Source organism: Aspergillus candidus (genome assembly GCF_002847045.1).
Source record: "Aspergillus candidus strain CBS 102.13 unplaced genomic scaffold BDW47scaffold_11, whole genome shotgun sequence".
Taxonomy (NCBI): Eukaryota; Fungi; Ascomycota; class Eurotiomycetes; order Eurotiales; family Aspergillaceae; genus Aspergillus; species Aspergillus candidus.
The window spans coordinates 515719-540891 of record NW_020194016.1 but is presented as its reverse complement, the minus strand read 5'-3'; the positions used below and the strand labels follow the sequence as shown (position 1 = coordinate 540891).

Sequence of the window (25173 nt, the reverse complement as noted above, 5' to 3'; positions counted from 1 at the left end):
AGTCCCCCCAGCTCAATCTGTTTCTAAGCCGTCGGCCGGTACCGAAGGCGACTAGCCAGCTGTCTAGGCCCGCTTGGTTCCCATGGGAGAGCGGAACGTGGCCGATGTCGGCTTATTGGCCAAAGTCTACATACATCGGGGATAGATACGATGCGGTTGAGATTTTAAGATCCCGAATGACACTGAATTTTTTATAGTTTCCCGTGGTTGTGTATTTTCCGATTCTTGACTTGCGCCCGAAACTCAATATAGGTAGGCTTGATGCCCAATTTGACTGGTCCTTTCGTATAGAACGTATCCGTACGGCTGTGCCATTCAAAGGACATCAGAATCACGCACTACCCCGTGTTCAGCAACAAGGCAACTCGAATAGGGCTGTTCTATCGGCATTTTGAGCAATGTAACTAACGCTAATGAATCAATCCAGTCGTCATCCAAGCTTTAATCGTAACTCATATCAAATTTAGCTCTATGTCGTGGACCCCTGAGCGCCAAACCGCCGAGCGTCCTTGAGAATCACACAAGTACCCCATACCGAAATTCATGCCAGAACCAGGAACAGAGTCTAGTCATCCATCAAGGGCATTCCCGTCCATTCGACGGCCTCCTCGACCGGCTCTTCTGATGAACACCGCTCGCACCGACACACAAATCGGAAGGATTTACGCAGGTGCTCCCGACGTGTGTTCAAGTCACCAAAACGCGTCAAGTCGAAATATGAGATACAGCACTCTTCGCCGGGCAGGATATCCTGGGATGCGGTGAAAACCATACGGCCCTGATTATCCGGCTTGTGCGATACCTAGAAGACACTTAGCATTTCAATCTCCCTCCAGCCAGAGGGCATTACATACGTTGGGCAAGCAGGAATGGTTCGCGATAGCCGCTACCGCATAGACAGCCGCTGCAAACTGCTCCCCTCGGTCGACCGGCGGGTGGGGGAGGGGAAAAACCCCCGTTTCTCGAGGGTAGAGGCCGAAAGAGTTGGCTTCCTCTTGACAGATGAGATGCAGTATGCGGTCTGTTGGGAGCCCGTGCGGGAGGATCGAGCTGCTTCGGAGGTACTTCTTCACGAGGGTGCTCCATGCCTTGACCTGTTCGTGGGACCACGTATCCTGCGACCCGCACAGGGATTCAATGGCATCCCACCCCTGCTTGAAGCGCTCTTGTTCCCCTTGGAGTTCGAAATTTGTCGTTGGTGATGCATGACCAGTTTGTCGCGTCGCCAATATTCGGACAATCAGCCACAACATGCCAAAGTCGTATTCACCCCATTTGGCCCGGATCAAGCCCGCATATCTCTTGAGCCAGAGACACTCAAAAGCGTGGCGCCGGGTGTCAGCATTCTGACAGGCCTCGCCGCACCAGACGACGTCAGTGATACAGGCATCAGGGCAGGACACGCGCGTAGGGCAACTCGCTCGACGATTACAAGTGGGATTGCTGCAGAGGAGGTTGTCGTTGGAGGCCGGCTCATCAACGACAGGAATGATTGCGTAGGGGTGATCGACGAGAAGTTGCTCGCCTTTCCGGACGGGTCCAGACACGCGGAACTGACGACCTTTGGCCGGGTGCACGCTTTCAATCAAGTGTGGGTGAATCCACTCTGCCTGAGCGAAGGCGTTCCCGTCTCCCTGGGCCCGGTCGGGAGACTCGACAGTTATATATACTACCTGGGACATGGTGAGAGTCGTGGTGGACTAGTAGAGGGAGCATACGTGGGGGAGGGAAAACTGGGGAAACTACTCCGTAGAGCCCAAAGCAATGGGCTTCGATGGGGCTGGCATTTCGCAGCATGCATCCGCAAATTTTTTTTTCATTTCGCTGTTTGCTAGACCCGGAGTTTGGCCTTATCCAGACACTTTTTTGTGGGCTCTCTGTGGCCACTTGGACAGAGCGGGTCAAGTTGCCATAGTGGGTCGACAGCGGGTGGCCAATACCATGACCATGAAAGCCCCCGAAAGTGCGGTTATCGCAAGCGGTACCAGTTGATTGGCGAGGAGATCAACACTTCAAGCGGGCTGGATATAATTGGCTCGGGGCGTCCTTGTCCCTTGCGTAGAACAAGTCTGCGTCCGCAGGCTGGCTATGCCGACTTGCAGAATGCATGCTTGTCAACATGTATGAATATTCTGTGAACGCAAATGTTTACATCGCAAGGGCAGAGCCCCCAGCGTGTTGTTTTGGAGACATGGCACTGCACATTGGCAGGGCGATTTTGGTTTTGTTCCCAATCGTTCAATTTGGGTGGCTTCAGGTTTTGATACAACCAAATTTACCGAGGTTGGAATGAAGATCAAAAGGCTTGACAGTGTTCAGATGCACTTGGCGAAACACGCACCTGTGGATGACAGCTAAACAGTCAGTCAATCACATCTGGTCAGTGACCTGATTCCAACGGCGCAAATCAAGGTCTGCAAACCTTTGCGTTTTATGCAGGTCCGAATCCCTTCCATCGCACACCACTCGACAGCATTCCGGTAGAGTTTGGTGATTTCTGCTATTACTCCAGTCGCGCTATAATAGTATCGCAAAGACAAAGTACTATTGGGCGCTGCCGATCGTAAAGGCATAATCCCAACACCCATTGAGGGATCGATGTCGACACATTCAGATAATCTGATCAATCTTGATTTCTAAACACGTTGGACAATCATTTCCTTCTCTCAAATCCTTCAAGCCAAGAAATGAAGCTAATGGCCCTTGCGTTTGAGAGCGTTGGTTACGAAATCTATCCCCGCACGTCGGGGATGGTGTGATTGTGTTCCCGGAAGATGTCATTATCCCCGGTACGAAGATAACTGACCACACAAGAGATCGAAACGTTCGCACGAGAGAGCGAGAGGGAGAGGAGTATGCTCAACCACGTCCAGGACACTGTTGGTTTTGTAATTATTGGTTCTGGGTCATTAGACCCGCGTGCGTCACCAAAGGCTTGGATCCCAACGATCCAAGGGGCACGAAGTTAGTTGCGATAGCTTAGCATAAGGACGAGCTAGATGCCATGCCATAAAATAGGTGCAAGTGCCATTCCACAATGCACAATGTGAATAATGGGGTTCGAGGTAGAGATGTTAATAGCCTACCACTATCAATTATCACGCCTTCGAGAACTAGATTCAAATGAACATGTGAGACAAATGTACTTTACTCACTCCATTACAGCCAAACCACAAAACACCCAAACAAGCTATTCTAGCCCAGGCAGGAAGTAGAATGGAATATCCATTTCTAAGCATGATTTGATAGCACGCGTGTTTCCCGCCTACCATCTGCTGAAGGGTGCCCGTGGTGACGTCTTCCTCGACCCCTCGTTGAAACGGCGGCGGGATAAACACGATGTATACTAGATTAGATTTGTATAACGCGCCACAATGATGAAATCTGTGCCGTATCCCGAGACCAGATAACGAGAGCTGCATGGGCCAGAACGCAGGAATCATCATATCCATGTAGCCGCAGTTAGAATCAAGATATATACCCCGCGATTGGCTGCTAGGGCCAGTTGCGCAACCAGACTAGCGGATCGTCCCATCGCCCATGCGCCAGACTGTCATGAAGCTCACTGAATGGCGAAATCTGACATGATTGCCCGCGAAGATGGCGGAAGACCCTGAATGACATATACGACACATTCATGGCACGATGCCGATATATCCGGTCGCGTAGCATGCTCCCAGCTGTATGGACAGAAATGGAGTCATTTCTGGGCGCGAGGCGGGGTCGAAGGTGGGAGGCATACTCTCACAAGAGATAATTCTCGCCAAGCGAGGGGGAGTGACGCATATAAATAAAGGGGAACGCTCGGCGTCAAGAAGCTATGTTTGTATAACCAACAGCATTGAAAGATCATCTGCACAATGGCAACCTCTCTTACTGAAACCGCTCCCACCGTGGACAACAAGGTCTCCCTTCAGGGCACCGCGCGAGAGCCCCTCAAGCCCAGCGGGGTCTTGGATGCGTTCGAGTCCTTCGAAGTGACTCCTATCATTGGCCGAGAGTATCCCAACGCCAGTCTAAAGGACTTCCTTCGTGCCCCCAACTCGGATGACCTGTTGCGCGACCTGGCCATCACCAGTAAGCAGGACACAAGTTCCATATCTCTGCGAACACAACGGAGCTGACCCATCCCAGTCTCCCAGCGGGGAGTGGTATTCTTCCGAAAGCAGGACGGTCTCGATGACGACCTGCAGAAGGAGCTCATTCAACGCCTCGGGGAGCTGTCCGGCAAGCCCAGCACGTCCGGGCTACACATCCACCCGATTGCCAACTCCGAGCGCGAGCACAGTGTCAAAGACAACGAGATCAGTATCATTAGCTCAAAGCAGCGACAGACGCTGTACAAGGATCGCAACACACGCCGGCAGAGCTCTCGCCGCGAGTGGCACAGCGACATCACGTTCGAGCCTGTGCCGGCCGACTACACGATTTTGCGACTGACGGAGCTCCCTAAGACTGGTGGTGGTAAGCCTGACAGCCCAGCCCCGAGCGTCTTCCCTACATCAAAGATGACTAACTGGCAACAGACACCTTGTGGGCCTCCGGATACGAAGTGTACGACCGCATCTCGGAGCCGTATCAGAAGTTCCTGGAGGGCCTGACCGCGACATACGCCCAGCCGAACTTCAACAAGGTCGCCGAGGAGAACTCCTTCAAGGTATTCCACGGGCCGCGCGGAGCTCCCGAGAACGTCGGCGATGCGCTGAGCGCTGTGCACCCTGTCATCCGCACGAACCCTGTCACCGGCTGGAAGAGCGTGTTCGCCGTGGGCTCGCACTGCCAGAGGGTGAACGGAGTGACCGAGGAAGAGAGCCGACATCTGCTCAATTGGTTTGTCACGCTCATTGTGGAGAACCACGACCTGCAGGCGCGGCTCCGCTATCAGAACCCGAACGATCTTGGTAAGTCGCCATTACCCTGAGAAGAAAATCGTCTTACTCATTTTCTCGCAGCCATCTGGGACAACCGCTCCGTGTATCACGCCGCCACCTGGGACTACGAGAACATTGGCCCACGGACTGGCCACCGTGTTGTCGGTCTAGGCGAACGGCCTTATTTCGACCCGAATAGCAAGAGCCGCCGGGATACGCTGGAGCAGGAGTAATGATTTATCTTCCATTGCGGACTGGGCGGTCTCTGGGGAGAGTAACATCAGTGGGCTGGGTATTTCAATGATTATAGTTAGTATCCTTTTTCCCGTGAATGCAATATCTTTGAATTTATGTTGCACGGTGTACACTGTAGCGTACGTACCTAGACTTCCCCACCAATACTATTGGTAACTGTATGCCTCTGAATCAAAGATACCCGTATCCCTCCATAATGCAGGTAAGGATTGATGTACTAGATGAAATCAATGATAAAGCCAATAAAATCCGTAAAGTGATGATAATTATAATGGTTGTAAGACGAGAACCTGCAGAAAACAGAGTAACGATTAAAGGCTGCTCTCCGATTTAGCTGACAGTGATCGATTGTCCTGGGTTTTTCCTCCGGTGTTCAGCATTCGTTTTTAAGTAGTAGTCCTTTTCCGATCCAACTTGTTAGGGAGTTTGTATTTTTTCATTTGTTTATAAGTGGGGTGTTGTACTTGGGTGACTTGAATATATATGGCCAATCGGAGAAACATAAATAGAATAGATTATAACTCAAAGCATGTAGATACCCATCACGGATCTTTGCGGGTCATAAGAAATTCATGAAATGTATATTGACTAGCCAAAGGTATATCGAACCGCATTTATACAATCCCCACTGCGGCCGTAAACGGGGATTACAAGGAGAAAAAAGCGCATGTACAGGAAAGAGAAACGCATCCATCAAATCAGACGGATCCACGAGAACACAGTGGGTGCATCTCACCCACCCATAAGCATATACGCGACCAGACCGATCCAACCCCCAGAGAACAGAATAGTCAGGATCGATGCGCCGGCCTTGTCGCCTGCGGTAATCGCCGGCAGCTTGCCACCTTTACCGCCTTTACCAGAGCCAGCGTTGGGATCACTGCTGCTCTTGCCGCCCGTGTCGGAGGTGACGGGCGCCTTATCGGGCATGTCCATCACGAGGAGTGAGGTGATCACATCCGTGGCGATGACCTGCTCTTCCACCCCATTCCAGCCGTCCCACTTCTTCTGGTACCACCGCACGCTGCAGGTGTTGTTTTTCATGCCGCTGCAGGACGCGGCCGCGGCTTCGGCGGAGGCCTGCAGCTTGGGGAGAATCTGATCGTAGGTAGACGGCACCAGCAGGGCGACAAACGCGAGCCAGCTCGAGACCAGGCCCTTGAACAAGATCTCGTTCTGGTTACACAGCTCCTTCTCATCACACGGCTCGACGAGGATGTTTCCACCGTACTTCTGGGGGAAGAATGTGCGGAGGGTGACTTTGAGGAGACCGTCGACGACCTCTTTCCACGAGTCACTCTCGGTCTGGTTGGGGTTAGCCGCGGGGGCACCGGACACGTGAGGGGGAAGACGAAACGTACCATGTTATATAGATATGCGGCACCGCTGAGGTAGGTGCCGTAGTTGTACGACCACTGGTTGTTGCCCGAGGTTGAGCACCCGTCGGGGATGTCGGTCGAGTCGGCGACATTCCACGTCTCCTTATCGACCAGCGGCGAGTCAGTGGACCAGTCCCAGATCTTGTGGGCCCAATCCGTATAGGTTTGATTGTTGGTGTAACGGGCCAAGCGCGCAGCCAGCATGAACAGGCCGCCATTGGAGACGGAATTCTTCATGTTGTATCCGGCCTGGTAGGGGAAGATCTGCCAGCGAAGACCACCCCCGCAGTTCATGGTGTCCCAGCGGGCGGTTTGCGTGTTGAACACGCCCTGGGCCAGCGACAGCCACGAATACGAGTCCTCGACATCCGGAAACTTGATCTCGGCGGCCGTCATGGCAGCCTGGCCCCAGAACATCTGATCGTCATTGCCCAGGTAGCTACTGTAGTTGTCGGGCATGTAGTCTCCGTTTCCCGCCTGCCATTCCATGCCCTGGCTGACCTGATCATTGTAGGTAGAATCGCCGGTGTAGTGCCAATACCAGAGGAGACTCATGAACAGGGCGCTGCCTTCCCACCATTTTTCCGGGAACGCACCGGGGATGCCTCCGGTATCGTTGCCCCCATACCAGCCCATGGATCCGAAAGCGGTCTTGCTGGCGGCATCTTTGATGGATTCTGTCGGACAGAGCAAATTCGTCAGCAGGATTCAACCGGGGTCGACGGAGGAGCTAGCAGAATGGATGGACGGGTAGAGGGAAGATCGGGGAGTTGCGTACGATGATCATTAACGTCGAGACTGATCGCGGGCGCGAGCGAAGAAAACAGCGCCGGCCCCAAGATCGCCGATCGGAAGAGATTTGCGACCATGACGAGCAGTCGATCACTTACTCGGCGGAGAGGGCAGGAGAACGAAGAAGATCCAAGAGGGTGGGAGAGGGTTGATTTGGATGTCGCATGGGAGTCGATCAACCGAGCCGGCAAGGAACGATACGAACGAAGACGAGCAGTGGTTGGCGAGAGAAGGACGGACAGACAGACCGCGAGATAGAGAGATCAAGAATTGCGCGTCCAACCAACTGGACGTCGAGGCACCAATCAAGTAAATGGTCCTGGTGGAACCGGTGGAGCCCATCCATGCTGGGAGTTTAAGCTTTGCCCAGACCGAGACCAAGACTTTTTAGCACAATCGAAGGATTCCGGGATTTGCATGCTCATCCATTGTCGATCGTCCGTCAGCAGAAGCTTATGATTCTCCCGTCCAGTAGAATGGGGGATGGGAGTGACGAGAGGAAGGATGGTTGAACGGAATGCAACAGGAGGGACGAAAAAAGGTGTTTCCATTTCTGGATTTCATTCCCAGGAAATGACGTGGTGACTCAGCGATACGGTCTGAGTCAGCCATACGTCATCTTTGCTCTTGATTCTTGGGTCAGGGGTAGCATCGTGGTGTGAGTACCTGGTGGCGAGTAACAGGTGTGAAGGGATAGAATGTATCCCCTGGTAGATTGTTAACATTGCTCGGCTGAAGGTTCAAGAGAGCTGTGGTCATGTTGCCCATCAAACCGACGAGCGTGATATATATAGATATCATATAGACTGGGCTGAGACCTAACACGTGTGGAAAATATGATATGATATCAGCAACAGTAATACGTTGATCAACCAATTGGACATAAGGGCCCATGGGCAGCATAGATCTATATATGATGGCTCGAACATGACACATAAAGAAGGCAAGGACAGGTCTCCACATGCTGGTAGGACTATTGCTCTGGGTCGACCGCGGGCGAAACTGTCTTCTCCATAATCTTGCCGTGCTCGGCCTTCTTCTGAACTTCTTCATCCTCATGTTCGATGAACTGCTGCGGACGCCGGCGGGAAATGACGTCGGGATCGCCGACGACCACCACGGGCGGATCGGTACGGTAGTACGCGTCGATATCTTCCAGGGTGCGGTTGGCTGTGTCATGGTTAGTTAGTCAACCAAATGAACAAAGTGGAGAGGGCATATACCAGTCTCGGGGTAGAAGAAATAAACAATTGGGAGGAAGACCGCATTGAGGACGGTCCAGACAATGTAGAATCGCCAACCGATATTCTGAATCCCGATGGGGGTGATTTCCACAATCACAAAATTTGTGATCCTGGACGCCGTCACAGTCAGCTAAGGTTTCTTTAAGCATCGGGAGAGGAATCAACAGCCTACCAATCGGTCGCCGTGGCCACAGCCGCCCCCTTGGTGCGCATCGGCAACGAGTTGATCTCGGTCGGGTACAACCACGGCACCCCCAGCATGCCGATCCCAAAGGAGACGTGGAACAGAAAGAAGAAGGCAATAGAGGCGGTCCCGTAGACGGGGTCAAACTCAGCGAAGCGCAGCAAGATGGTGATGATGAGGAACGAGACGAACTGACCGAAAATGGAGAGCAGCATCAGCCCACGACGCCCAAACCGCTCGACGAGGGTGACGGCGAAGGTGGCGAAGAGAAAGTACGAGGTCGCGTTGACGGCCGTCAGCAACCGGGCCATAGTGTTGGTCAGTCCCACCGAGTTGATCAGGACCATGGGAAGGTAGTAGGACATCAGGTTGATGCCGCCGAATTGCTGCATCGCCTGGGAGCCCGCCCCGAGGATCAGCCGTCGCAAGGTCTTGGTGTCGTTGCCCTTGTCCCGTTTGAGTAGGTCCTTCCACGCGATGGCGTTCTGTCGCTCGTAGCTGATGCTGTACATGATCTCGTCATGCTGGGTCGTGATGTAGGGGTCGTCGACGGGCTTGTCTTCAATGCAGGAGAGGACCTGCAGGGCTTCACGTTCGCGGCCGTGCGAGAGGAGCCATCTGGATTGGTCAAAGGAGGCTGATCAGTGCAACTAGGGGGGGACTAACCTTGGGGATTCGGGGAGCCAGGGGACCGTCCCGTAGAGGAGGAAGATGAAGACAAATTGAAAGGCAATGGGGAAGCGCCACGCAACGGCACCTGCATGGAAAGACAGACCGTAGTTAATCCAATTAACCAGACAGTATCCACCCACGTTCAGTCCCATCTCCAGGATGACCAACTTGCCGCGCCACCGGGCCTGCGCCGTCTCGGTCTGCCAGATGGGTGCTGTCGCCGTGTTGATGCCGTTGCCCACCCTACTCCATGTCAGCACTACGATGAGACGTCTACAGATGCGGCCGTGGGGACTGACCCCAACACGATGCGACCCACAAACATCTGAGGCAGACTATAGGAGGAAGCCTGCAGGATGGTGCCAATGCCCATGATGCTCGTGCCCAGGATGATGCTCATCTTGCGACCAAGCCTCTCCCCGACGGTGAAGGCGACAATGGCCCCGAAGAAGCACCCAATATCGTAGATGGCGGTGACAGTAGACAGAGTTTTAGTTTTGGTGGGTCCGACCAGGTCATGACTATCGAGGAAATCCTGCGTGACGGTGACGCCGGAGAAGACGCCTTCATCGTATCCGAAGAGGAGCATATCCGTGGAGCAGGCGACCTAATTTGTTAGCAGACAAGTCCCTGGAAAAATATACAAAACATAAAGGTATCATATATTATAACAAAAAAGAGTGATTTATATCAATAATACTTGAATGTATCCAGAAAAAAACGCACCGTAATCCAAAAGGTCAGCCACCCCCCCGTCAGCCCAAAGTAGGGTTGTTTCTTGTCCCGAAGCACACCCATGTTTATCACAACCAAAAAGGAATTGTATTCAATTATGCAAGCCAAGGATAATTGAGATCTCCAGGGAACTCTAGGGTCCAAGTCGACATTTATACCGGATGGGACCGAGGCCGATCCCCCGGATCGCCAGACCTACCGATGCGGGGAGAACGCGGGGAAGCCCACGAGGGAGGTCGGGTACAAGCCTACTATCTCAGGTATGAATCCTCTGAAAACAACTGGATCGTCAATCACCGGCCGCTTGTTCCACCCGGTTAGGAGTCATTGGCGGATGGCGGCCAGAACCGCCGAACTATGAGTGGTCTGAGTCTGTTCCCCCACACTAACTTTCCATGGCGTATCTACTTTCTGGGTGGAAGGAGGAGGAAGTAGTACACGGGATGGTAAAGTGGAGACTCTGTTAAATGAACCGAGAGGGGAAATTAAGAAGGAACATGTGTATGGACAGGAGAGACGAGGGGCGTTGGGGTCGGGACAAGCCATCCATTCAATGCGGTCTCCGGTATGAGTGCCGCAAGCGAACGACACACCGCCGGGTACGTGCATGTGTTGTTGCAGCAAACAAAGGGATGGCAAGAGGCAAAGAGCTACTGGTCTACCATAGGACCTTTGTGGAGCAGTTCGACTTAGGGCACGTCCGCATACAATCCAAGGCTATTCCTACTAAATGTACGGTACAGACAACTGAAGGACCAAGCCACGGCTCTCTAAAATACATATTTCTTTTCATTCATTACCCTCCGGGCTTTTAGAAAACCCAAATCCCACTCCATGCAGGCCATATTCGCGACACAAGCACTAACCTATGGAGGACTGCTACTAGTGGTGGCAGACCTGTGGCTGGGTTCAACTGCATAGGACCGCTTGGATATGACAAAGATGGTATACCATTTGCGGTCCGGAGGCATTTTCAAATTGATGTCTTCATTGACCATGTACTGACCGAACACTTTGTGCACGTTGTCAGTTCGACAGTGACATATACCTATGAGGTATATGGGTCAAGGGAATGGTGAATGACAGATGATTGCCTGCAGAGCACTACATGTCACTACTTTTCAATCACTGGCAGGCGTGTCCTTGCTTTCTGACCAATCAATTTGATGTTTTTCTTTTTTATGATAGTCTCTCTTGTCAACCAACTACATTACAATATCGAACGGCAGTTTGGTCAGGCTGGGTATGACTGATATCCCCAACATTGATCATGACACAAGGTCATCCCTTCCTGTGCTATTCCACACAGCAATGTTACCCATCAATATGGCAACATCGGTGAACGAAGCCCTCGACAATGTGTCCAAGATGAACCCGCAAACGGTGTGTCTTGTGTCGTGGATGGAAATATCTCTGGGATGAAAAGGGGTTCAATCTTTGGTCTATAGCGAATGTCCCCCTCGACGCGCGACGCTTGTATTCCAAGCAATAACCATCGTTCGCCTGGAGTTGTTCGGCTTAGATAGGTAGCATTCGTTATTCAACCACCATGTCTGACCGTGTTGCCAATCCATTACACTGTCTCCATAAAGGTAAACTCGTCGGTCGCTGGATCAACGCGATACTGGACGTGAAAGTGGTGGAGGCATAGAATTATGTCAAGAGCATGTATCAAAAAACGAAGAGAGACCACAATGGACTATGGACGTCCCCACTCGCCATTCTAGTCCACGGATCACCTGCTACGAGGGCAATGTTGCCCAATATCCGAGACCAGGTAATGGTGCACAATGATAAATCTCTGGTGTAGTGAATGAGGCCTAGCAAGCAAGTCTATGTCGCTGCTGTACTCAAGGAAGTCGGGATTGGCAATCTCCATATAAACTTAGACTCTGAGATGGCCAGGTTGGCAATTCGGGTATACAGCAAACGAAACGTAGTCTATTCTGCAAGCGTTGCTCCCACAGAGATACCACTAGCCTGCCACAGACTATCTCCTGGATCTGGCAGTTTACAGACGCGTGAAACAGCAGACATCGACAATATGGGCTTGTTCATGCTGAATTATGGAGAGGTGGTGATGTCATTTTTCGCTCCTCAATAGTCCTTGACCACGAACTTGGACCAGAGTAGCATCGCCGCCTCCATGACTGCCTCCAGGAAACGAAGAAAAATACTAGTGTATTGGAGGGAGAAAGAGACATCTTAAGATGCTATTCAATCGGCGCTGGTGGCCCTTCAAAAACGGGGCCAGGAACACGTCACGGAATCAGCAAAGTCAGCATGATTACTTTGGTTCCAAATTGTCTATCGCGAGAAACTTGGGCAAATTTCCATCGTCTCTGCATCCACGCGGAGTCGAGAAATTCAGCTCGAAACTATCTACCGTTAATATTTGGCACATAATATTGTACACGCGGTGGAGTGGAAGAAATATACCATCAGCTTCTATACTTTAATATCACGGCTGATTATGATGACACTGCTCAGGATTGGTTTATCTTCTGTCTATACCTAAAATGTGTAAATACCTATCTAATCGTTGGGATTCTCTATGCACAGGTTTATAACCGATGTATTGCAACAAAAATAATTCAGTTATAAAGATCCAACTCGTTGACAAAAACCTCCCTGGGTTTGCTCAACGTACTTCGTCCACGCTTCACAAACTGCCCACATCCCTTATGACCCACCAGGCCGCCAGCATCCCGGTCCCAAACCACCTGGCCTCGGAGAATGGTATAGCGCGGCCAATTCTTAAACTCCATTCCCTCAAAGGGCGTATGATCGATATCATGGTGCAGCATCTCATTCACCAGGTGAAAAGACTCCATCGTGTTCACACCGTTCCCGCTCTGGGCGGCCTGTTCAGAAGTGGGGTACCAGATCGTCAAATCGGCATCGTACCCCGGAGCGATGGTCCCCTTGGTATGGAGACCATAGAGTTTGGCGGGGTTCGAGCTCGTCAGCTCAACGAACTTTTGGACTGACAGCCGGCCCGTCAAGACACCACCGGAGAACAGGCTCGGCAGTCTGGTCTCGACGCCCGGCATTCCATTGGGGATTTTGGTGAACGTTTCCGTGCCGGCCTTTTTGCCCATCGGGTGATCGAACCTAATTTGTCAGTCCTGCTCCACCAGATAGATAGGGTTGGAAGGTATACTTGGTTGGCGCGTGGTCACTGGAAAAGGTAGTGAACGTCCCGTTTGCGAGACCATCCCACATACCCTGGAGATCGAGGGGGCTTTCACGCAGAGCCGGGGAGCAAACGCATTTCGCACCCTCGAATCCTTCTCCCTTTAAGCGGTCACTCGTAAAAAACAGATACTGCGGGCAGGTCTCGCCGTGGATAGGAAGTAGACGTGTCTGGGCGTTGCGAACGTGCTCGGCTGCTTTTTTGGAAGACATGTGCACGATCAGGATCGGAACGTCGGCGAGCTCCGACAGTGCAATGACGCGGTAAGTGGCCTCGTCCTCTGCGAGGGGCGGCCTAGACAGGGCATGCCCGTAAGGCTCGGTCCGACCACGCGCGTGCAGTTTCTCCGTCATCCACTCGATCATTTCCGTGTTCTCGGCGTGGACCATGGTGGTCATGCCCAGGCGGCGGGTGGACTCCATGACTTCGAGGATCTGGCGGTCGCGCAGGCGCAGCGGCTGATAGGTCATGTATACTTTGACGGAGGTGATACCGTCACGGACGATAATCGGGAGTTCGTTGGCCAAGATGTTCGCGGTGGGGTTGGACAAGATGAGGTGGAAGCCGTAGTCACAATACGTGACGTCGTTCGCGCGACGGTGGTACTCTTCGACAACAGGGAAGACACTCTCATCGGCGCGGTTCTGGCTTGCAAATGCTAGTACGGTGGTTGTTCCTCCTGCAATGGCCGATCGAGTTCCTGATTCCCAGTTGTCGCCCGTCGGGAAGTCATCCTGCGCCAGGTGGACGTGGCTGTCGATGCCGCCGGGGAGGACGTAACCGCCTTGTGCGTCGAGTGTCGCTGCATGTGGAAACAGGGCAGGCAAGTTCTGTCCGAGCAGGACAATCTTACCCCCACTTATGGCAATATCCTGGTTGGCGACGACGTCTGAAGCCGTGGCCTGTTAGGGTTAGCCGAGTCACGGGCGTATGGCATTGGGTGACCGTACAATGGTCGCATTGGTGACAATGAGCTCGATGGGTGCAGGCTCATTGCCAACGGTAACCTTCATATCAACCTTCATTTTTGTTCTTGTGCGATGTGATGGTGTCTGAACTTTGAGGCGACTTCTCGGCTATGAACCCCTCTCCTTATCTGCACCGCGTGTGGGGAAATTGTCGCATCGGGCAACGCCGATAAGATAGACAACTCCACAGCGCATACGATACGACAGGATCGCCGAATGAATCCTTCGAGAGAAGCGGAGAAATGTCCGAGATAGGACCGTGGAGTATATCTATTACCAATGATAGACACATTTTGCCCCGCCTCGTCATACGCATGTTGTCACTTTAACACATACCCGCCATGTCTCGCACCGTCCGTGTCGCCGCCGCCCAGATGGGCACGACCAACGTCTGGGATGCCCGACCTGATACCCTAAATCGCATGATCGCGCTGCTGAACAATGCCGCGGATGGAGGTGCACAACTCGTCGTTTTCCCGGAGACAGCATTCACCACGTTTTTCCCACGGTATATAATCCTGGACGAAAACGAGCTGGAAACATGGTTTGAGCACGGCGACATTCGCACCGCCCCCAACACGAAAGCACTGTTCGATACCGCGCAGAGCCGGTCTGTGGATATAGTTGTAGGGTTCGCGGAAACGACCGACGCAGGTGATCACTACAACACCTGCATATACTACCATGCCGCCACGGGGTCCATCCTGTCTAAGTACCGCAAGATCCACCTCCCAGGCGATAAGGAGCCATTCCCTGACCCCGAGGCCGTGAACCAGCTCGAAAAGCGATACTTCCTGCCGGGAAACCTGGGATGGCAGGCGTTTCGCGTGCCCGGTCTGGTCGATCCTGCAGGACAGAGCGACCCCATCATGGGGATGATGATCTGCAACGACCGACGCTGGGCGGAGTCGTGGCGGGTTCTCGGACTGCAGGGAGTGGAAATTGTTCTGGTTGGGTACAACACGACCAGCTTTGCGCCGTCGCTGTGGGGCGTGGCAGCGGATATTGATCCCAAAGAGGCAGAGGAGATATCCCTGTTCCAGCACAAGCTGGTCATGCAGTGCTACAGCTACACCAATTCCTGTTTCTCCGTGTCTGCCGCGCGAGCTGGTCTAGACGATGGGAAGTACCCGCTGATCGGGGGATCGACTATCATCGATCCAGAGGGGCGTTTGCTAGCTGAAAGCAAGACCACAGAGGATGAGGTCATCATAGCCGACTGCGATCTATTGCTCTGCCGGCCAGGAAAGACCAGGACGTTCGACTTCGCGCGCCACCGCCGCGTCGAGCACTACGGACGGATCGTCCAGCAGACGGGCGTGATTGAACCACCTCAGGAGACAGCCGTGGGGCCCTGCGTTGAGACTCATGCGGCACAACGCCCCTTCGGTCGCTATCGCATTCTCCTCATCAACCCTAACTCTTCCAAGTTCATGACCGACAACTGTGTTGCGTCCGTACAGCCCACTCTCCCCCCCGACGTTGACGTCGTCGGCTTCACGGCACCCGAGCCAGCCCCAACCGCCGTGGAAGGTCACTCGGACGGGATTCTCTCCGCGGCAGCAACACTCCGCGCGCTGCTGCCTATTACAGAGAATTACGATGCGTTTGTCATCGCATGCTACAGCGATCATCCGCTCATTTACGCACTGCGCGAGGAAGTTCGCGCCCCGGCCATGGGAATAATGGAGGCCAGTCTCTTTGCCGCCCGAACAGTCGGGACTAGATTCGGCGTAGTCGCCACGTCGGCACGGTCAGAGACGATGCACGCGGACGCAGTCCGACGGTATGGATTAGACGCATTCTGTGCGGGGATCAAGAGCAGCGGACTATCCGTGCTGGAACTGGACAGCGCAGATGAGAAAGTAGTAGAGGAGGCCATGTGTAGGACGGCTACGGAACTCGTTCAGCGTGGAGCGGATACCATCACGCTCGGCTGTGCCGGGATGACAAATTTGAAGGAAGCGGTGCAGGCTGCCGTTGGAGAAGACGTGCCTGTGATTGATGGTGTGGTGGCGGGCGTGCATAATGTTGTTGGAATTCTGCGGAGTGGACTGTGTACGGCGAAGAGAGGAGGCTACTCTAGTGCGAAGGCGCAGAGAGTGGTGAGGGGTCAGGATTTTCTTTGACTTCTTTTGAGGCATATTCTGTTTTCCTGCGGGTTGGCTACTGGTAATTAGTGCGTTGTCTCAACTGTTCGTAATGTGATATGTCAAATTCAAATTGTTTGCCTTTCTAAGAAATGCCTGTTTTTTGATTGGATGGGTTTTCCTCAATTCGGGGCATATCTTGATTGACATGTGCATATGATTCAAGGGGACGTAGTGTGCAATATTGAGGAGCATTCAACAAGAGGAATCTTGTCACGTTGGTGATATTTATTAAGATAAGCATGTTCGGTTCAATCACCAGGTCGCCACCAAAAGTAAAGTATAAAGACGAGAGATTATTTAACTGAATGGAACACTGGATCGATGTGAAGATCGTGGATACAGCCTAGAGTGACATAGATTTATAAAATATTTACTAAAGTAATGATCTACTGGTATATGCGACTATACAGGGCACGAGGCCGACATGAAAATTAAAGCTTAGACGGCTTCAGGAGCTTCTCCTGCGTCCGATAGATCTTAACCAACTGTCGCACTGACAGGTCGAGGAGAACATCCTCGGAGCCACCCGGGATACGGGCGCCGGGGACATCGCGGTAGATAGCTAAAACGATTGTCAGTTACTTTTTTACCCAAGTGGGCGTCAGGGCGCATACCTTCGACCAGTTCCCCCTGACCAGAATGAGCTGTGAATCCAGCCCCGCCGAAGAGGAGAACGGCGCACTGGGCGCATTCGTTCAACACCATGGCTCCCTTGGCCTTGGCCATAGCGGTGACACCTCCCAACTGGCGGTCGGCCTCCTCCTTGCTGAGATGGCACATCTGATAGAGGAGCTGCTCAACAAATGCCCACATGGTCTCTAGCTCGGCGCCCGCCTTAGCCAGTCGGTGACGCACCACAGGCTGGTCCATGAGCGTCTTGCCGAAGGCCTCACGCTTCAAGCAATACCGGAAGGCTTCGGCCAGGGCCACACGAGCCTGTCGAGTGACGCCGACGGCGATCGTCAGACGCTCGTGGTTGAAGTTGGTCATGATGATGCGCATGCCGTCTCCTTCGCGACCGACGATATTTTCGACAGGAACCTTGACGTCGTCCAGCTCGATGTAGGTCGTGCCACCTGTCTTTTGGCCGGAGACGGTGAGGCGGCGCATGGTAACGCCGGGATAGCCTTTAAGGGGCACAACCATTACGGAGAGGCCAGCAGCACCGGGGCCTCCGGTCCGCACCGCCATGGTGGTGCAGTCGGACCAAATACCGTTCGTGATCCTGCCCCATGAGTAACTCGTCCGTGCGTAAAGCCCGAGGAGACTGGATGCTTACCATTTCTTTTCGCCATTGATGATGTAGTGTTTTCCATCCGCCGACTTGGTCGCCGTCGTCGCGATATTGGCGACGTCACTTCCCGCGCCGGGTTCCGTGATGGCGATGCAGCCTCGCTTCTTGCCGGTCAGGAGGTCCGGAAGGACGCGTTCCTGCAACTCCGGGCTGGCGTATTTCAAAATCGGCGAAATCCCATACGCCCATCCGGCGTTTAGAGAGGCTGAAGGCCCTGCAAGACCTGACCGGGCTAGCTTCACCGGTGTCAGTACGGACCGGTGCTGCCGGACAAACGAGGACTCCTCACCTCATCTGTGTAGATTCCCGTATGCAGGTAATCCCAGTCCTCTACCTTGACGCCCAGTATATCATGAATTCCCAACCGTTTCAACCAGTCAACCGGGAGAGGGGCCGGTAAATTCGGGACCAACATGTTATGCTCGCAGAAGATCTTAAAGACATGGTCGGGAACGGTGCCTTGTTTCTCCCATTCCATGGCATGTTGCAAGAGATGCTCCCAAAGGAATGCACGGCATGCTTTCTGGAACTTGCGATGACCCTCGGTGTAATAAGGGGACGGGAGGCCGCGCAGGTACGGGGGTTCGGAGAATGGAATGGGGTTGGGGTCGACAGTGGCCATGGTGAGTGGTTGTGTGCGGAGAGACCCACCGGGGAGATATTGGGTATGCGACCTTGGGGATGTGGACGGTGAAAATAGAGGGTTGGAAACTGACTAGAATTCGAGAAGATCCCACGATGAACAGGAATTATTTAAACCAAATCACGAACTGCAGAGAAGAAGCTCGATTTCTCCCCGCATGGAGAACCGAGGCTGACGGGCCGAACGGGTTGCACGGCCCGAGCGCGTCACATGGTTCCTTTCTCTGTTATACCGGTCGTTCTCCTTCTTGGCTACTTCTCTCCCACAATCCAAGATATGCTTGGGTTTTCTAACATACACGTGCAGTGGGAGTGAGACGCAGTGACAATGCCATTGACGAACTTGAACCAGTCATGGTTCAGAAACCCTCCAGAATGCAGGAGATGACGTGGATGTGGAGCCAGCCCGTATTCAAGTATCTCAGCCTTGACAAATAGTATATCGAGCGTTGATGGAAATATACTCCGCAGAGCACCCCCGCCGATGCGCAGAACGTGACTCGTGCTGAATCCTTCGCGATACGAGCATCGACATAGATCCTGATCGACATGCCAATGATAGTACACCGTCGACCCTCCTCGCCCCCTTACTTTGGTGAAGACGCAAGGACCTTGGGTCCTAGTTAACTCTAACCAAATACTACATATACCCCGACGGATCGCAGGACTCCATTCTTCTTGCTACCTTTTGAATATACTTCTCGTCTTATACCCAACTGTTGTCGGGGATATCAATCTAGCATTCCCTGTCATTTTTCCGCCGCAAGATGGTCTTTTTTGAGGGGCTCGGTCAGTTCCCCGTCTTCACGGCGCTGACTGCAATATTTGCGTACCTCATAGCATGCATGGTCTATCGTCTCTACCTCAGTCCGGTGGCATCTTTCCCGGGCCACCCCTTGGCAGCGATAACATGGTGGTAAGTCATCGATGCGGCGGTCCAGTAGGTTCAAGAGGGACAATCTAGCACTGACACGCCGCAGTTATGAATTCTACTACGATGCAATTTGCGGAGGTCAATATATCTTCAGAATCAGGGAGATGCACAAGAAGTTCGTAAGTATCGTTTCTAACCAGAACACGCCTACATATCCTCCTCATCGATATTCACGCTCATAACCATAGGGCCCTATTATTCGCATCAACCCCGAGGAGCTTCATGTTGAGACGTCCGAATTCTACGGCAAACTTTACACCTCGGGTCGGGAGAAGAGGAACAAAACTCTTCAATTCAGTCGGCAGTTAGGGACCCCCAACTCGACCATAGGTACTATCGACCACGACTTGCATCGCATGCGTCGCTCCGCCCTCAACCCGTTCTTCTCAAAAGCAAGTATACGGCGGTTGCAGCCTGTGATATGGACCCAAGTTGACATCCTACTGGAACGGTTAGAAGAGTTCAAAAAATCTGGCCGGCCACTCCGCATGGACTTGGCCTACTTTGCGCTCACCAACGGTAGGCACGATGGTCAAGATCGTCGTCTATTGTAAACATTTCGGCTGACAAGCTTAGATGTCATCATGGAGTACAGCTTCAACCGTTCGCTACACCGATTGCAGAAAGTTGACTTCGATTTGCCCGCAAAGGAGGCGTTGCTCGCTGCCAGCAAGATTGTGCATTGGATGAAGCATTTTCCCTGGATTATCCACGTTGCCCGGGTAATTCCTTTGCGGATCATTTCGTGGATCAACCCAGCGTATGTTTGCCGGTGATTTGTTGAATAACACATTGAGCTAACGGAGGCTGAAAAGAGTTGCGACCTTGCTAGAGGACGACAAAGTGGGCATTGTCACCTGGAATTTCCAAACCATTTGCTGATACCGTAACAGTCATTTGCAAAGGATAACATGGTTCAGGTGCACGAGATCATGAACGGCACCGATCGGTATAATGAGCACGGACACGCAACAATTTTCCACGAGATGATCTCGAATCCAACTTTGCCAGCCTCCGAGAAAGGCGTGTCCCGGCTTTCGGAAGAAGCCAAGATAGTTGTCGGCGCAGGGTCCGAGACAACGGCTTGGGCCCTGACTTTAATTACATACTATCTACTCAAACAACCGCACACTCTATCGCGCCTTCGAGCCGAGTTGATCGCCTCTATCCCTGATCCTCGGGCCCATGTTGGCATCGAGGGGCTGGAACATCTTCCGTACCTCACTGCTGTGATACAAGAGGGTCTGCGTTTCTCGTGCGGTGTGACTGGCCGACTGGCACGGGTCGCGCCCGAGGAAGAGCTGATCTTCCACGACAGCAAGCGCCAAAAGGATTGGCATATTCGACCAGGGACACCCGTCAGTATGACTTCAGTTTTCGTCCATAATGATCCCGCTATCTTCCCAGAACCGACCATGTTCCGCCCAGAGCGTTGGCTAGAGGCCAGCGAAGAGGGCCGAAACCTAGGCCGGTATCTCGTGTCCTTCACGAAGGGTTCAAGACAGTGTGTCGGTATCAATCTGGCGTACGCGGAGCTTTTCATTTGTGTCTCGACTATTTTCAGGCGGTACAGTGGTACAGATGAGGACGAGAGTGGGAAAGAAGGTATACTGGACCTGTTTGAAACGACCAACGACGATGTGGATATTGCGGCGGACATGTTTCTCCCATGTCCTAAAAAGGAGAGTAAGGGGATCCGGCTGTTTGTCAAGGATCCTTGACGTGATGATGTGATAACTGCTACAGTACTGAAGGCCATACACGTGGTAAGTGGCACCAGTGGCTTACGCGGTCTGTTCTTTGACACCCATATTCAACGTCAGGCTTGAAGTTCATAATCCTTACAAAAAGATCATTTACATGCCAATAATATATGAGGATCGGCCTGACTTGCTCACTTGGTAGGAAATTTACTGCGGTAGACACTAAAATGAGAACCCTTTTTCCTTGCAGTGGGCGAGGAGCAATGAGCAAATTCATGAAGATACGGGACATTGCCCATCAAGACCCTGATAGAACGCAGCAGCTTCATCCCCGGCGATGCGGCCGAACACGACACACTCCAGCAGCGACGACCCGCCCAATCGATTCTGGCCATGGAGACCTCCGGTGATCTCGCCCGACGCCCACAGGCCCGGAATCGGCCGTCCTTGGTCATCCAACACCTGGCTGCGCTCGTTGATCACCACTCCGCCCATGGTGAAGTGTACCACCGGCGTCACCTTACCCACGTACACCTTAGACTCCGGTCGCACCTCTGAGAGTGTCCAATTCCCGAACGACTGGCGTCCAAATGGATCCTTCGTCTTTCGAAACACCACGTTGACATAGTCCCGCAGCGTTCCATCCAGCAATGGCAGTTCCTCCACCAACTCGCCCACCGTGGTCTGGCGCATCAGTCCCTTCATCGTATAAAACCCTAGATGCGTCTGCAATGCCGCGGCAGCCCCCTCATCCAGCACCAGGGCCACGTCCCACTGCCGCGCCGTGGTGGGCAACGCTTTCGCCTGCTCCATCATTGCGCACGTCACCGTTTCCCTTTTCTCCAACTCATTGACAAAACGCCTGCCGTCGTCTCGGACCAAGATGCCCCCTTCCCCACGCAACGCCTCCGCCGCTAAGATCTTCACTGCCGCCTCCGGGTCCTTGCTATCAACAAATCCGGTCGGGTGCACCTGCACCTGCTCCATATCCACGACCGCAGCACCAATATCCTGCAACAGAGGCTGCGTGCCTTCGCGGTGGTCATTCGTGGATGGAATTCCCGCCAAGTCCGGCCGATACTTGGCTAACAGTCCGTGTGCATCCCCGGCAAATCCCCCACTCGCCACCACAACCGGCCCATACGCCCTCTCCACCACGGTTTCGTTGTCCCGGAGGTACGTGTACTCCACTCCCGACACCTGGCCCTCAACCTCCCTCAACAACTTGGTCACTCGCCGTCCCGTCTCCATCCGGAACAGCTCATCCCCAGTGACCCGCCCCAGCAAGGTACTCACAATATCGTACCCGGGAGGCTTTTTGCCGGCGCCCCGATGAGTCCGTGCAAAGCTATGTCCCCCCAACTGTGCCACTCGGGTCAAGTCGATGCCCTGCTCGTCGGCAAGCCAAGAGATCGCCCCCGAGGAATGCTCCACCAACGTCTCAATGAGATTCTGTCGTCGGGTCTTCTCCGCCCCCGACGCCGCGACCAACGGTGCGCCAGCGGAAGTAACGGTATCGTCGTGAAAAGCCGCGACACTGTCGGGATTCGGAATGGGTTGGAAAGGAGTAGGCGCGCCATTGATTCCCGACGAAGCTTTGATACTGTTTCCACCGGGGTGGGAAAATCGTTCCAACATGAGGACCGGGATACGGTGGGCGAGGAGTTGGATGGTGGTGGTTAGGCCGGCGAGGCCGGAGCCGACAACGATGACGGTAGATGGAATCATTGTTTCTTTTTCATGGCAGAGCAATAGAGATGAATGACAGTCACTGATGGGGCAGTGGCATATTTGGTGAGGAGATGAACGGAAGACAGTCATACGATCTGGGGTGTGGAGGATATGGGGTGATACGATGAGGTCATGCTGACTGTCGGCCAATTAGGACCAAGTATGTAGATACAACTTTATAGCTTTAATGATAAAGACATGGCAAGGTTTAACTGATTTAGTCAGATCAAATTATAGTATTCAAAAAATTGGTCTGATCTGGACCTCTGTAGCATTTACGGGGTCAAGGTGGAAAGTCCTACCCTAGGATGTACTCAATTCCCGAGTATTCCGTTGCATAGTCCCAGACTCGGTATATCAGCAGCTGCACCTTGGAATGACCAAGCAAAATAATAATATAAAATTGATAAAACTAATACTCTCGAGGCTATGAAAAGGCTGCGAGATTGCAAGTATCATGAAGGAAATAAACATATGTGGGGAAATCAACAAGTATGATACCCCACACAATACCCGCCTGATGGTCTGGTAGACACCACACTATCCACACCTCTTTCAATAATCTTCTGTATAGCTTGTTGCCCATCTTTCTATCACTTCCAGTCTTTTCAACCAGAAATTCCATCGATCCATGCTCATCGGACCCGCGGCCCAGAGCCTCCCTTCTCTCTCCAACGCCCAGCACTTCTCACCTCTTCTCGCGCCCTCTCGGAGCCTTTCCCCGGCGACCTTTATCCACACCAACGCAGCAGGCACCTCAAAGTCCAACACTGCGTCCTGACATTCCAGCGCCTCGGAGATGCACTCATAGCCCCAGCTCAGTGGCAAGAGTCCATCTTCTGCATTAAGTCCAGGAGCAGCCATTGCACAAGACGCTTCCACAGACGCCCGGTGCACGTGGGCCTCGCGCCTCTTTGCTCTCGTAGCTGGATCCCGCGTCGCCAATGCCTCACGCCAGTGACTCTGCTTCCAAGCATCCGACCACGAGTCGCCGAAGCTCTTGAGACTGTTGTTCCAGATCGGTTCGCCGCTTTCTTCGTCCGGTAGCTGACTGATTTCCTTGAGCAGGTTGACGAGGGCGGGCGTGTGGCTTTCGGGAACCTCAAAAAGTGCGTCTTCAAGGATGCCCAGTACGCGGCTGCGCAGGTCGGTTTTCTTCTCAGAGCCATGGGGCTGGGTCATGGCGGCCGCTGTCTCGGCTGGCGTGGAGTGACCTTTTAGGTACGTCTGGAGAGCCGCGGCTTGATAGGGATGTGCCCCCGTCTCTTCCTCGCCGTCCATGGGTGCAGTGTGATGGTCGAACCAAGCGTCGTCGGCGGCGGAGCCGAAGCCGTCGAGGTCGACTGATTTGCACGTAATCTCTTGACTACTGGCGTTCATGATGACGAACAGAGGGTCGTTGTCAAAACAGCGTTTGTCTTCTATTCTGCCTGTTCTTATAGACTTGACAGTGTGGTGCAGGTAATTATAATACAATCTGAGGATGGGAGCAGACATCGGACCAGGAACATGAGCCACATATAAATAAAATCACGCTTTGAGAGGAGACACTAATGTCATGGCCTTGTTATGCTTGAGCTAGTGCTTACAATCAGAAGCGAATTAGGAATTGATCGCCAATTTGGTACAGTAGAATTATCAGTCAATAAAGACAAAACATCCTTGTACTTGGCGAACCTAGGTGAGAAAGGCACTTTTTATAGACAGTTCAAAATGATTTCTTAATATATTACTCAGATAGTAAAGAAATAATCTATCTCGAGACATAAGCTATCATTAGGAAACTTATGGCGCCAGGGCCTTCAAGCGTCTGTTTTCCGACATCTATACCCACCCCCGAGAAGCCTCGAGTTCCAGGATACAAGACTACCATTTTTGCATCTGAGCTAAACATCCCTCGCGAATAAGAATAGCAGCGTGCCATACACTTGCAATGCTGCGTAGGTCTCTAGACCTGCTACCTGCCAGTTATCATAGTCCCACGTGATATCTACTATCTCACAAAGCTAAGCTGTCATGTGTATGATCTTGACAAGCCTTGTTGGGTCTGAGACTTTACAGATGTTCAAGGTACCTGCTGTTTCCAAGATCGAGTATACAGGTGGTCAGGTGGCCAGGTTAAGCTCCCTAGGTTGGCCAGATAGTAAATTACTGGTAATTATCAGCCATATTACTAGTAGTAATCATAGTTCAATTAGTTGATAAATATACCGGATAATCACCAGTAATTTACCACCTGGCTGGCCAACCTGGGGAGCTCAACCTGGTGACCTGGCGAGCTGCACCCTCTCCAAGCTCCCAGGCCTGAGTGATTGTACTAGCAGGTCCAGCGCATACATAAGATCCTTACCCAATAAATATCATCCACTGCATGCAACAAATAAGAAACGAACCTAATGAAGTCTATAGAAAGCAGTTAA

General features: G+C 52.7%; 9 protein-coding genes across 9 annotated transcripts; 3 read left to right on the top strand and 6 right to left on the bottom strand.

Annotated features, from left to right (window-relative positions):
- Positions 1-342: 342 nt before the first annotated feature.
- Positions 343-1766, bottom strand: BDW47DRAFT_102692 (SET domain-containing protein). Its single transcript, XM_024811914.1, has 2 exons — positions 855-1766; positions 343-802 (listed from the first exon to the last, which is right to left on the bottom strand). The coding sequence occupies exons 1-2, from the start codon at positions 1680-1682 to the stop codon at positions 566-568; spliced, it is 1065 nt and encodes a 354-aa protein (XP_024673926.1). The 5' UTR covers positions 1683-1766; the 3' UTR covers positions 343-565.
- A 2030-nt stretch (positions 1767-3796) lies between these two features.
- On the top strand, positions 3797-5104 carry BDW47DRAFT_130715 (TauD/TfdA dioxygenase family protein; the record flags this gene model as incomplete). Its single annotated transcript, XM_024817152.1, has 4 exons — positions 3797-4077; positions 4135-4464; positions 4527-4901; positions 4953-5104. The coding sequence occupies exons 1-4, from the start codon at positions 3861-3863 to the stop codon at positions 5102-5104; spliced, it is 1074 nt and encodes a 357-aa protein (XP_024673925.1). The 5' UTR covers positions 3797-3860.
- Positions 5105-5709: 605 nt separating this feature from the next.
- On the bottom strand, positions 5710-7791 carry BDW47DRAFT_102688 (glycoside hydrolase family 76 protein). The gene is made up of 3 exons (XM_024811913.1): positions 7284-7791; positions 6488-7182; positions 5710-6431 (listed from the first exon to the last, which is right to left on the bottom strand). The coding sequence occupies exons 1-3, from the start codon at positions 7372-7374 to the stop codon at positions 5859-5861; spliced, it is 1359 nt and encodes a 452-aa protein (XP_024673924.1). The 5' UTR covers positions 7375-7791; the 3' UTR covers positions 5710-5858.
- Positions 7792-8270: 479 nt separating this feature from the next.
- BDW47DRAFT_130713 (sugar porter family MFS transporter) lies at positions 8271-10195 on the bottom strand (the record flags this gene model as incomplete). Its single annotated transcript, XM_024817151.1, has 6 exons — positions 8271-8467; positions 8521-8651; positions 8714-9343; positions 9392-9640; positions 9697-10004; positions 10124-10195. The coding sequence occupies 6 exons, from the start codon at positions 10193-10195 to the stop codon at positions 8271-8273; spliced, it is 1587 nt and encodes a 528-aa protein (XP_024673923.1).
- A 2519-nt stretch (positions 10196-12714) lies between these two features.
- Positions 12715-14341, bottom strand: BDW47DRAFT_130711 (hydantoinase/dihydropyrimidinase family protein; the record flags this gene model as incomplete). Its single annotated transcript, XM_024817150.1, has 3 exons — positions 12715-13246; positions 13296-14230; positions 14279-14341. The coding sequence occupies 3 exons, from the start codon at positions 14339-14341 to the stop codon at positions 12727-12729; spliced, it is 1518 nt and encodes a 505-aa protein (XP_024673922.1). The 3' UTR covers positions 12715-12726.
- A 70-nt stretch (positions 14342-14411) lies between these two features.
- Positions 14412-16464, top strand: BDW47DRAFT_130709 (carbon-nitrogen hydrolase). The gene has a single exon (XM_024817149.1). It carries the CDS (start codon positions 14638-14640, stop codon positions 16423-16425), a length of 1788 nt encoding a protein of 595 aa, XP_024673921.1. The 5' UTR covers positions 14412-14637; the 3' UTR covers positions 16426-16464.
- Positions 16465-16827: 363 nt separating this feature from the next.
- On the bottom strand, positions 16828-18798 carry BDW47DRAFT_102681 (acyl-CoA dehydrogenase family protein). The gene is made up of 4 exons (XM_024811912.1): positions 18033-18798; positions 17729-17979; positions 17064-17674; positions 16828-17011 (listed from the first exon to the last, which is right to left on the bottom strand). Exons 1-4 carry the CDS (start codon positions 18363-18365, stop codon positions 16881-16883), a joined length of 1326 nt encoding a protein of 441 aa, XP_024673920.1. The 5' UTR covers positions 18366-18798; the 3' UTR covers positions 16828-16880.
- A 354-nt stretch (positions 18799-19152) lies between these two features.
- Positions 19153-21040, top strand: BDW47DRAFT_116374 (cytochrome P450; the record flags this gene model as incomplete). The annotated part of the gene is made up of 6 exons (XM_024814923.1): positions 19153-19301; positions 19366-19438; positions 19508-19838; positions 19896-20079; positions 20135-20162; positions 20213-21040. 6 exons carry the CDS (start codon positions 19153-19155, stop codon positions 21038-21040), a joined length of 1593 nt encoding a protein of 530 aa, XP_024673919.1.
- Positions 21041-21295: 255 nt separating this feature from the next.
- Positions 21296-24133, bottom strand: frdA (putative FAD dependent oxidoreductase; the record flags this gene model as incomplete). Its single annotated transcript, XM_024816212.1, has 2 exons — positions 21296-22755; positions 23446-24133. 2 exons carry the CDS (start codon positions 24131-24133, stop codon positions 21296-21298), a joined length of 2148 nt encoding a protein of 715 aa, XP_024673918.1.
- Positions 24134-25173: the final 1040 nt, after the last annotated feature.

Coding starts and splice junctions, on each gene's coding strand:
- BDW47DRAFT_102681 (XM_024811912.1), bottom strand. CDS start 18,365: ATGGCCACTGTCGACCCCAACCCCATTCCATTCTCCGAACCCCCGTAC. Junction 17,675..17,728: donor ATCAATGGCGAAAAGAAATG/GTAAGCATCCAG, acceptor CTCATGGGGCAG/GATCACGAACGGTATTTGGT. Junction 17,012..17,063: donor TCAGGGGGAACTGGTCGAAG/GTATGCGCCCTG, acceptor CAATCGTTTTAG/CTATCTACCGCGATGTCCCC.
- BDW47DRAFT_102688 (XM_024811913.1), bottom strand. CDS start 7,374: ATGGTCGCAAATCTCTTCCGATCGGCGATCTTGGGGCCGGCGCTGTTT. Junction 7,183..7,283: donor TCTCGACGTTAATGATCATC/GTACGCAACTCC, acceptor TCTGTCCGACAG/AATCCATCAAAGATGCCGCC. Junction 6,432..6,487: donor CCGCATATCTATATAACATG/GTACGTTTCGTC, acceptor AACCCCAACCAG/ACCGAGAGTGACTCGTGGAA.
- BDW47DRAFT_130709 (XM_024817149.1), top strand. CDS start 14,638: ATGTCTCGCACCGTCCGTGTCGCCGCCGCCCAGATGGGCACGACCAAC.
- BDW47DRAFT_102692 (XM_024811914.1), bottom strand. CDS start 1,682: ATGTCCCAGGTAGTATATATAACTGTCGAGTCTCCCGACCGGGCCCAG. Junction 803..854: donor ACCATTCCTGCTTGCCCAAC/GTATGTAATGCC, acceptor AGTGTCTTCTAG/GTATCGCACAAGCCGGATAA.